General features: G+C 39.8%; 1 protein-coding gene across 1 annotated transcript in view; it reads left to right on the forward strand.

The window, feature by feature from the left end:
• Positions 1-7,008, forward strand: part of opn5 (opsin 5) — a 36,277-nt gene extending 29,269 nt beyond the window's left edge. Inside the window, exons 4-7 of the mRNA XM_076755502.1 lie at positions 2,170-2,340; positions 2,649-2,983; positions 3,149-3,393; positions 5,204-7,008. Coding sequence (XP_076611617.1) covers positions 2,170-2,340; positions 2,649-2,983; positions 3,149-3,393; positions 5,204-5,270 — 818 coding nt within the window. The 3' untranslated portion in view covers positions 5,271-7,008. The remainder of the gene's footprint in view (positions 1-2,169; positions 2,341-2,648; positions 2,984-3,148; positions 3,394-5,203) is intronic.
• Positions 7,009-11,914: the final 4,906 nt, after the last annotated feature.

Below are 11,914 nucleotides of genomic sequence, written 5' to 3' on the forward strand. Positions count from 1 at the left end.
TAAATATGGCAATGCCCAGGAAATTATTTATCCTTTTTTTTTTTTTTTTTTTTTTTTTTAAATATAATCTACATACTGTATTTGTGACCCATTTTAAACATGAGAAACCCTGGAGTCACTGAGGAGGAGAACATGAAAATGAAAACAAGAGATTCCTGGAAAAGAAGAGCAATCCCTGGAAGCTAGTTCAGTTAGACAATGCAATTATACTACTACATATATATTATGACATTCTCCACTTCCTGCAATTCATTCCTGTAAGTATTCTCGATTATTCAGTAATTGAATAATTTGTCACAGAGACAGCTTAGCATCATTGACATGCCATTGAGGAGATAATGGTGGGTTTATCTAGTAGTTTCCAAAGATTTCCTTTCAACCCTTTAACTACAAAACTAAAAAGAACTGCCAGAGTGAAAGAGTGATCCACTCCCAGGAAAAGACCAGCTTTTTGCATTTCAGAGATTTACAACAAAGGCCTGGTGGGATTAAGAAGACTCAAAGGAAACAAATGGCAATCAAAATGTACACAGAATGAAAATTAGTTCCATTGTCCAGTGGAAGAGCAGTCAGACCTCACCTCTGATTGATATTGACTGTTTGCTTGGCAAGAGAAGGTAACATCAATTTTGAAAAGGTTTTCCGCAGTTATCATGGGAAAGTTAAAAACAGTAAAATAGTGAGTCATTTCGCTGTCAACCAGCATGAGATTGACACACAGACTCTACGTCTGCGTATAACTGGCTATACAAAATACGGAGCTGTGCAACGGTTGAAAAGGACCACTGGCAGAATTCACTAAATGAACAGGTGAGAGAGCAGAATGGTCGAGCCTGTCGCCTGGCAACCACATGTCGCCTCAGGGAGAAAACACCCAGGAGTCTGTCAAGAAGAGGTTCCCTGCAGTCACAGCCACTGGCTATATCGGACACAACTATGAATATCTGAAGTAGTTCTGTGATCAAATAAATACAGATTTCAATGGAGAACATTTTTATTCAAATTGCGCCCCGAAAAAACAAGTCCAAACCTCGGCTACATCAGCAACGAATTTGAAATGACACATCAAGCTGAAGCATCCAATCGGTGTTGGGAAATATCTGCGAGTGAATGATGATCACAAGATATCATTGAAGGATAAGACCATGAGTCAACCACCTCAGAGTTGCCCCACCCAAGTCAAATCATTTAACATTGTTTGCTACATTGAAAGGGGATCAGCAACCTTTGCAGCTTATGAAAAACGGGAGACGTGAACATGAGCTAGTTCATTTTTTAGGACTGTGAACTCAGTTTGGAATTCAAAATTGTTAACTGTTAACAAAAACTAGTTCATTTTAATCTATGTGAACTGAACTTTGATCAGGCTCTTGTGAAGTATGAACTTAAATAGGACTGGCTATTCAGCGTCCCGTCATGTGAGCAATTGTGTGCAAGCGTGTGTGCATGCCTGGCTGGGTTTTCAGTGATTCCAAGAAAACATTTAGCTCATCATATCTCATGCATTCTTGCCTCAAGAGGTTTTAATGTTTGTCCCTTTTATGCCACTTGGGCTTGGCCTGTCCAGCTCTCCAGGACAAGGGTCCTATATCTGACACCACAATAATCAGTGAGTCACAGTGGTTTCCTGAAAAGAGTACACTTGAGCCTTGTGCTAAGCTCATTAATCCTTGATGTTTGTGTCTAAGTAAAGGATAAGGCTGGGACAAGTCTCATGAAAATATCACAGCTTCTGTAGTAGTCATACTTTTTTTCTTTGTGTTTCTCAACAATCAGCGGTGCTTTCACTCTCCTTTGTCACTGCCCTTCATGCTGCACAGTAATGAGGCACTTGTCACAAGTTGTCACAAGAGCTATCACATGTATTCCTGCTTTCCATTTATTGTTTTGGAAATACTAACTGGAAATTTTCTGCAGGCATTTTATGTGTGTGGTGTGAGTCAATAGACACTTGTGTTTGACTGATCTCAAGTAATTTCTGTCTGTGTTTTCAGGATTATGATGAACTTTAATTTAATGATTTGATACTAATAAAGGATTTCACTGCATTCTAGCCACACTTCCACTCACTCCCATTCTACTTTTTTTTCCCCCCCGATCCCTTTCCATGTGTCTCATTCATTTGTCCTCCCCTCCTCCTCCTCCCGTCCATCTTCTCTGTCCTTGCAGTGACGGGAAAGCCCTTTTTCATTGTATCTAGTTTCTCCCACCGCTGGTTGTTCGGGTGGGAGGGTTGTCGTTTCTATGGCTGGGCGGGCTTCTTCTTTGGCTGTGGGAGCCTCATTACGATGACCATGGTCAGTCTGGACCGGTACCTCAAGATCTGCCATCTCAGATACGGTAGGTCAGGATCTCCCAGGGTCTCCTAAACAATTGAATTCCATACACGCACATACGAATCAGGCCACAGATCTGTCTTTTTGATTTGAGTAAAAATTAGTAACTGTTCACAATGCGTGCCCAAACCAATATACTTTTTTTTCTTAGTATTTGACTGCACAGATGTCTGTACAAGACTAATTGATCCCCAAAAGCTAACAAGTTTACTGAGTAGTTCAGAGACAAACATGCAGCTGCACAACAGCATTAAAGCAGCCTTTAAAGTTTCTTGTCTTTCTCACCACTAGTCCATCATTCTTCACTCCTAGGCACATGGCTAAAACGCCACCACGCCTTCCTGTGCCTGGCCTTTGTGTGGGTCTATGCAGCCTTCTGGGCCACCATGCCCCTGATCGGCTGGGGAAGCTATGCTCCGGAGCCCTTCGGGACCTCTTGCACATTGGACTGGTGGCTGGCACAGGCCTCCGTGTCTGGCCAGAGCTTCGTCATGGCCATCCTGTTCTTCTGTCTTGTCCTCCCCACAGGCATCATTGTCTTCTCGTACGTCATGATCATCTTCAAGGTCAAGTCCTCTGCAAAGGAGATTTCCCATTTTGATGCCCGCATCAGAAACAGTCACAACCTTGAGATGAAACTTACAAAGGTAGGTGAGAGGTTGGAGGGAATGCATGGGAAAGAAAAAAAGCAGGATAAAGCAAGAGTGCTAGACAAAGGAAATAGAGAGAAGAAGACTTTTCAGCATTGCTCATAGAGGAATCATATTTAGGACAAATCTCTGATCTGAATATTGCTTTGGATCCTCTCCCAGGTGGCAATGCTGATCTGTGCAGGCTTCTTGATAGCCTGGATCCCGTATGCAGTGGTGTCAGTGGTGTCAGCATTTGGTGAACCAGACTCGGTGCCCATCCCTGTGTCTGTCATTCCCACGCTACTGGCAAAGTCCTCAGCCATGTACAACCCCATCATCTACCAGGTCGTGGATCTGAAAAATTCCTGCGCCAAATCCTCCTGTTTTAAGGCCCGGAAGGAACGCAGGCACTTTAGAAAGTCAAGGTAAAACAGAGCATGTTAAGATAAGATAAGATGAGACTTTATTGAACCCACACTGGGGAAATGTAGTCGTTACAGCCAGCAAGTATTACTAAGAGTAAGCACAGTGGCATAAAGATAAAAAAGTATACAGGATACAGAAAAAAAAAACTATGAAAAACAACTATGTATAAGTACATTTGTACAGATTATAAAAAATAGTAAATGCTATAAAAAACCTACTGCATAAAAAGTACTGTTGCTAATATTCTTATGAGAAAACTAACTAATGGCATGTATTGTATTGTACTTGAGAAATACTAGTTGTATGTACTGTATATGCACAATATAGATAGTCTATATGTGGATCTCCCAAATCTCCCAAAGCCAAATCTCCTCACAGTCCGGTGCTCTTCCGGGCAGGACAACATTATGCTTCCTGCTTCACCCAAAACTTCATGATTGAACGGTATTCAGCAGAAATAATACTGACAAAAAAACGTAGAAATTTGTATTGCATTTTCCATTGTTTACGCAATAAATTGTGTGCATGTCCAACTGTGACAACAAGACTCTTGAGACTGAATGGCACAAACAGGGTTGTTTCAGATGAAGTGAGAAAATAATAAGTAAATAGAATTTCAGCAGATTTTCATTTAGGATTAACTGCAGCTTTTTTTATAGCAGAAATACCATGGCTGCTACACATTTGAACCCTTTACAAATATGTCAGAGGTTGTTCGTTGTACAGTGGGTCTGTCTGTGCCTACAGCAGAATTACCACAGTTTAAGGAATTTTATTGAAATCTAAAGAATAGAGGTGGAAAGTAAAAGGCCCCATGACCATAATTCAGTTATCAGTCACTGAAATTGTGAATGTCCCTGTTTGAATTATATCCACAACATGCATTGCTTAAACAAAACTTCCACTGTACTTGAAGGATTAACTTAAACACAGTGATGACCTGATGTAAACAGACAACAAATACAATATAGTATCCTCAGTATGACTGTGGGCAATGACTAAATGGTTAACTGTATATAAAGCAGCTCAAACTAGCTCCACCTCAACCAGCTGCAGCAGTAAAGTACTGCTTACACATTATTGCATCAATGTGTATGAGGAACTGTTGGCAGCTACAGGTGTGGTTCAGGTGTGATGACATCCAGAAAATCAACTTTTAGTTTGAAATCAACAGTGGAGGTTAGTGTAGATGTTGCTATAGCATCAGTTATATCAGAAGTGAAGAGTATTTCTACAGTGGAAGAGGACGAAAGAACAGCACTGAAGGCTTTCCTCCACGGAAAAGATGTTCCCAACTGGCTTCAGCAAGAGTCCTACTACATCATTCGATTGGTTGAAGTGTGGCTGTGATAGACTGAGATAGACAGAAGGTTCATCCAATCACCTGCCATGTTTTTTGAGAGCATCTGCCCTTTTCCAAACAGTTTCCAAGGACGACTTCCCAGATGGTGCTGTTTACTTAACCATCTGGAGCGTCGGGTTAACTGAATGTTTTTGAAGTGCACATAAAAGGAGTCTGCCCAGAGCATGTACTTGACCTTTGCAGCTCAGATGGCATAAATTGCACTGCAGACACAACCCCTGTCCATGATGATGACTGATAAGGACCTGTTTGACAGTCAGTCATGTAGTGATTGAGTGAATGAGAAAGTGATTTCGGACACAGCCGGTGTCACATCAGTGTGTGTGTAGTCATCATTTTCTGTGGGGGTGTTTTATATGTTCTGATGGCATCTAAATTTAGATGGTTTTTAGTGTTAAAAACAAAGACATTTCTTACTGATGACCTTTTCTCCTGTTGCACTGCAGGTTCTACACCATTTCCGGGTCATTGCGTGGCACACCACCAGCCAAAGAAGCTGAAATCACGAAGTGACACAAGACACTTTAGACTGTGTGTTCCTCTTACCTCCTGTACTTTGGATGGTTTGCCTTGTTCCCCGCCCTCTGTGCCCTACACTTACCCAATCACACGCTGCCTGTCACCTGCTATGACATAAACTGCTCACCTTTGTTGCCGGTGGTACCGGAGTTTCGCTGCTTGTTTTTGCACCCCGCTGGATCACCACGTGCTTCCAGCAGCTCTCCACCTCCACTTCCTTGGAAACACATCTTCCCCTACGAAGTTTTCCTTAATCTGTGGAGTTGCATTGTCTTTACAGTGGTTATAACATACAAGTGATGTGTTCTGTGAGCTTCTTGACTTCACTTTTCAATATTACAGGCACAATGTCTGTCAGTGCTATGAAAGAGACAACACACGTGTTCTTGACTAACCACAGTGTTGTGCTCATTATACAGCTCAACCTAACTTTGAAAGCTTGAGTTTTCAAAGTTATGTAACATCTGGAGCTGTAACCTTTTGTGAATCCAAATCTTGCAAAATTGTGGAACTGCTACACTGTTTTCAAGTACTATTTTTTTTTTTTGACAATGTTTCTAAAGCTCAACTGCAAATTAGAACACAAAATAATCAACCTGAAGTGAGCCATGTTAAATCAGGTCTGAGTGGAAGCATCAAGCTCAAAGTTGTATTTTTACTGTTTCTTTGTACAGGCTGTTGTCTTTTGTACTCTTCCACCTGTGGCTTGTATACAGTAGATATATTTCAGAAGGCACTGATCAGATCAGCTTATGTTATCATCACCTGTTAAACTGCACACAAGGAGGCGTTATGTGACTAAATTGTGAAGCTGAGGCGTAAACATTGCATTTAGAGGATATTGACATTTTGCAGCATTGATCAAAAGGTTATTGAGCGAACAAATACGCTAAAGGTTCAACTCTTCACAAGAAAACACAGACAGGACGGGTGCACTTCAGCACTTTACTTCACTTCAAAACATTCAGTATGCAGTGATAACAGTTTGGGTTACAGTCATATGTGTGAATGGAATGGACACACAATGTTCATTGAAGACATTTATGTCATTCTTTCACTAGTTATCAAACCTACAGTTGTGGCCACGGGTACAGGAACAATGAGGTTAATTAAGGGTCCATTTTAGTATCTATTTATTGTTAATTTGTTGTCTGTTTTTTTTTTTTTTGCCATGATCAAAGATAGCTGCATTGTTTCCACAACACATCATGCCGACATTTTGGGAATGCATGCTTATTCACCGTCTTGTCTCAGTGTTCAGTGAGAAGATTGAAACCACTGTCTTGTCTGTGTGTTAAGCATGAAGCGAGAGCCAGGAGGCAATTAGCTTACCTTAGCAGAAAGACTGTAAGCAGGGGGAAACAGCTAGCCTAGCCATGTCAAAAGTAAAGAAATTATGTCTACATCCCCAGATGGATCTTGCTTTTTTAATAGGATTAAATCAACTCAAAACATAGTTTTATGGGGAGTTAAGTGCTAACTACTGGTAACTTGTAGAACCAGCCATTTCCCCCACTGCAGTCTTGATGCCAAGATAATCACCTCCTGCCTCCAGCTCAATGCTTAATGGAGAGACATGAGAGTGATAACTCTCGAGGGACTCCTTAAACCTGTAAACTGAGGCTCGTAGAACTGATGAGGGTAACTGAGCTAGCACTGCAGTTAGCAAGCTAATCTGATAGCATGTCCACTGCAAGCTGGCCACTTTTGGTCCAAGCTGTTACAGTGTTATTAAAAAAAAAATAAAAAAATTAAAAAAATCAACAACACTGACTGTGGGTTTGACATGTTTAGTTCAGTAAATCTGCTCCCTACTTTCTTGTGTTTGTCACCGTTCCTACGCTAGTTACAGAAACATGGCCGACTGACACTGTGGGCTATCTCTGTATATCACGTATCCGTTGCAGGTCCTAGCATGAGAATCTCCCATAGATCTTCTCCTGTAACTTCGCGAGAAAGTGAATAACCATGTTTCCCAAAACATCAATTAATAATTTGAAATGGACATTTACTTGGTTCAATGTTTTCCCTTTTGCATATACCTGGTGTCTCATTCATTACAATGTTCTTTAAATTGATGTTTAATGTTCATGTAAGCACATTTCTCGAATGCAGACGAGCAATATTCAAAAAAAAAATAGGCCTCGCATATTGAAAATTGTGCATGTCTGTCTCGGCTTCACTCCATGAATCATAAATGAGTGCTAATGTGAAGCTTTTCAAAATGTCCGCCCCTGAGCGGAAGGAAGGAAGTTAATGATGGGCATTGATTCTCTGCTGACCGAGAGATGCTCATGAGTGCTCAGAAAATTCAACAGCACGGTTAGCTCAGAAGAAGTGGGTTGAGTGGGAAGAATTCTGCATGAAGTCAATAGAAAGAAGCAGCTTGCACATCAGGGTAAACCAAAGGTCACTGCTCACATGTCTGCAGTGGAGGCAAGCTGGAATGAGGTCACAGAACTTGTTAAATGAGTTCAGTGTTGTGCATAAACCCCTCAGTTTGAACAAAGTGGCTCACAGAGTAAACAATTTCCGTAACTTTCCTAAACCAACAATCTGACATTCATACCAACTGCACGCATTGATCTGCCTGATTGTGGTTATGGTTATAAAGACATAACGTAAATGACAAATCATGAGATACAGAATTAGTTCTATTGCTACTAAGCTTGAAATCTGCTGATAAAACAAACACAATACTTTGAAATGTAATATCAGAAATGTATCTGTATCACTGGTTGTATGTCTCTCATTGTGGACAATGATGCATGTCCATGAGCAAGACAGTTTTATGCAGTACTGGACTTTTGAGAATTTTTGCATTTGATGAAACACCTTAATCTTACCTAACCAAACAGAAATTTCTATCTGGTTATTTCCTCAAAAAGGTTTTAACAGAAAATGTACTACATTCTGGTATATATTGATATAGTGCTATAAAAATACCTAGACCACAATAAAATATTTTATCCTCATTGCTAAGCCCTACTTTGAAGCATACCGTATAAAAATAAGGCAAAGAGGAGTAAAGTAACATGCATATATGGTGTGTGCTATCAAATGAAAGCATCCAGTTTAAGTGTATGTGACTGGTATGTGACGATTATTGTAGGGAAATCTATTGCCAGAAGAGAATTTACTCTATTTTCATCAGTACATTTGAATCTACCTCAAATTCTCTATTAGGCAATGCCAAAGCAATCAGTCGTAGTCACAGTGATACATGATGGAAAAGTCTCACTTTCAATTTGATGCATTTGAACAGTAAACCTTCCATTATAACGCTTTTCTTCCAGCTATGATTGACAGCACCAAAGTCTTTGAAAAAATGACTGCACAATTTTCTGAATTTTCTTGTAATAGGAGACTTTCTCTAGTGAGGCCCTTTCAGATTTTATTCCATTGTCTTGTTCAGCCTTTTGTAAACCTGCCACATTTAGCCTCTTGTATCCCTCCGCATGTCAGCACTCTGAAGCCTAAGTGTTTGGACATGTCCAACTGTCTTAAACAGCTGACGGGTCTCTGTTATCACTGCAACCACAAGTTCGACACTTTGTGGATTCTCCAGCAACCCTTTAGTGCCACCTATCCTTCATGTCTAAATATATACACTAGACTTCTGTTAGTAGGTTTTTCTCCACTCAACACCATCCCTTGCGGGCCTGATGACCTACAACTCCTCAAAAGTCGGTCACGTGGTCACATTTTGCCCCCTGAAATGAGTTGAAAAATATTCCCAGTGACACTTTATCTTCGGTCAGACAGTGTCACTTTAAGAAAAAACTCTTGTTAAACCATATTCCATTTCCACCTTGACATATTTAGAGCAATATTGCAAAATATTCAAAGCTCGTTTTTGCCCATACAGGGAAAAAGTGGAGATTATATTGAGTCAGTACCTGTTAAATTAGGGCAATGTTGTACTTTCTGTGGTCATGTGGACCAAAGGTCATCTGTGTGCTTCAGGCTGAGTTTTTCCGTTAGAAAAATTTATTTAAGATAGTATTTTCCAAACACGTCATAACCTTGTGATTAGGAAACACGGGTCTTACACTGTCAATCAATTCTTTCCCAAAAGGAATGACACAGTATAAAGATTCATATGGAGTAACTACACAGGTCAATCAAATATGGTCCAAAAAAAACATTTATATTGAATGCTGGCTTGCATTTTGTTGATTTGACATAATAAAACATAACATAGCATTTTAGAATCTGTAATTTTAACAAATGATCTTCACAAAAAAAATTAAAAATGAATATTCATTGCAGGGCTGTTTAATTGGATTACATCACATTATATTGTACAGGTGTGTTACCGTGGCCATGGACATCATGTCGCCGTCCCTGTGTTCTCTGCACAAAATCCAAGTTCCACTAAATGTAAAACACTGCTTACAACATATTGGACTGTGTGCAGTGAGTGTCCCAGTGTTCCTAGCCTAAACCATCATGACCTGCTGTTTGCACCAAAATGCTTTGTCAATAGTTCTAGATGTGCTGATTGATACATTTTTCAATACATTTTTTTTTTTTTTTTGCTTCCTATCGGGGTGGCTCAGGTGATGTCATGTGATTTCAGTGAGGTCTGTATGAGGCCGATCTCAATGTAGAAGCAAAAAGGAAACTGATGTGTAGTTTTCCAGTAAGCACATTGTACTGCGTACCTTGAATCAGGACTGATGCAACTAATCTTTATGCATATGGAAATATATAGCAGCACAGTCTGGGGTGTGTTTGTTCTCAGTTCATGTGGAAAATCTTGAAAAAGTTCTGTTAAATATCATAAGCGTGAGTTTAAGCCTTAAGATTTCAAAGGAGAAGTATTTGAAACGCTGAACTGAGGATGAAGCAGCCTGTTGGCCTGTTGCTGGATGGCTACAATGACGTCCTTGTTTGGCGTCAAACTGAATCTCAGTCACTTGTCAATTTCTTGGGTCTGTTTCTAGTCTGCTGGTCAATGAGGATGTGTGGGGTGATGTTGGACCAAAATTGTGTTGCACAGAAATAGTGTTTTCCGAATTTATAATGGAAATTACTATTGTTTTTCATGGTTGTTAACGCATTTAATTACTGTTGTACATTGTGCTTGTTTGATTCTGTCAGTCACGCCTGTCTATGAACTCTATATTCCGCTCACAAACAGAAACAGGATCAAGCGTGCTCCATGATTATTATTAAAAGGCACGCCATTATTAATTTACCATAATCCATTCACAAATGACTATGTTTTGAGGTCACATGAGTTACAGGTATGAATTTATGTGAAACTGCCTGAGAAGGCTAATAAGTGGAGCTGCGGGCCACCTCCTCATTGAAGTATAACTCCGTATATGGAACCACATAGAATAAATTACCTGGATGACTGAGAAACCTGAAAGCCATATTTATTCATATGAATCAATATGATGATTAATCTTTATCAACCTTTATTTTAAGAAACCTTCTTCACTCTAATACACTTTGTGCCATTTGTGTGCCAAATTAAAGAGTAAGGCTGGTAGATCTTTTTTTTCTTCTTCTTCAACAAAACCACCAATGACTTGATCCTGCTAACAAGTATTGTGTGTATTTCCCAGAGGCTGAAGCCTGATTCCTCTGTGCCATAGAGCTCCATTGTTGTCCAGAACCTATTAAAAACACATCAGTGAGTCACACCATTACGCTGGGTGACATGTTCCTTTGTTACAATGAACACACACACTGTAGTTAATTTGGAATCAATCCCACATACTCAGAAATACTAGAGCTAAGTTTATGAAAATGACTGTGCCCAGGTGTTTTGTGTTAAGGGACAACAGCAGGAAGTTTCATTTTGACAGAAATCAGTAACAAAAAGAATCAACATATCAGTTTATCTTTGATGTGTGTGTGTGTGTGTGTGTGTGTGTGTGTGTGTGTGTGTGTGTGTGTGTGTGTGAGGTGATTTGTCAAATTCAAAAAAATCTGAAAACCACATGAAAATAATTGCTCTTTTATTCTCAGTCAGAAAGCTCCGTTCAGAGCGGAGTCTTTTCTTCACAGATGGCCTGACTAATATTTACCCGTCACAGCATTTGCTGGGATCAAACATTGGTTTAGTGCTGAAATGTTTCAAAAGATAAAGAACAGCGATGTTAATGGGAAAGAAACATTTCTCATTCACCATTCATCCACTGCTGTAATGATATTGTTTTTTCTGTCATGCACTTTCCTAATGTGACTTGGTGTCTGTGGGCTTCATTCAGGAATGATGTTATTTTTTTAAACTTACAACTTAATCTGCCATTTTTACGTGTTTTTTGTCCAGAAACATCGCAGGTAGTGATGTGACTGTGTGACAAATGTTGACTGTTCTGTTTCGTTCAGTGAGGTATTTTTTTGTCAGTTTGAAGCGCCACATGTTGCACACTGAGTATCTGTCTATCTGTATCTGTATCACCTGTTTCATATTCAAAACATATGGCACTGCTTTGCAAATCTATTGTGTTGTGTTAAGTCTCAAATGAAATTCCAAATAAAGGTGCAACGATGCACATATATTTAGATGAAATGTGTTTTCCCCGTTTTTTTTTCATTCTTTCTTCCCTGCATATCATGCAGCTGCTCCCTTGAGTCAAAGACCTGTGACAGCTACGACAGCAAAAATCTGCTTTCTT

Source organism: Chaetodon auriga, chromosome 18 (genome assembly GCF_051107435.1).
Source record: "Chaetodon auriga isolate fChaAug3 chromosome 18, fChaAug3.hap1, whole genome shotgun sequence".
In the NCBI taxonomy this organism is placed as follows: domain Eukaryota; kingdom Metazoa; phylum Chordata; class Actinopteri; order Chaetodontiformes; family Chaetodontidae; genus Chaetodon; species Chaetodon auriga.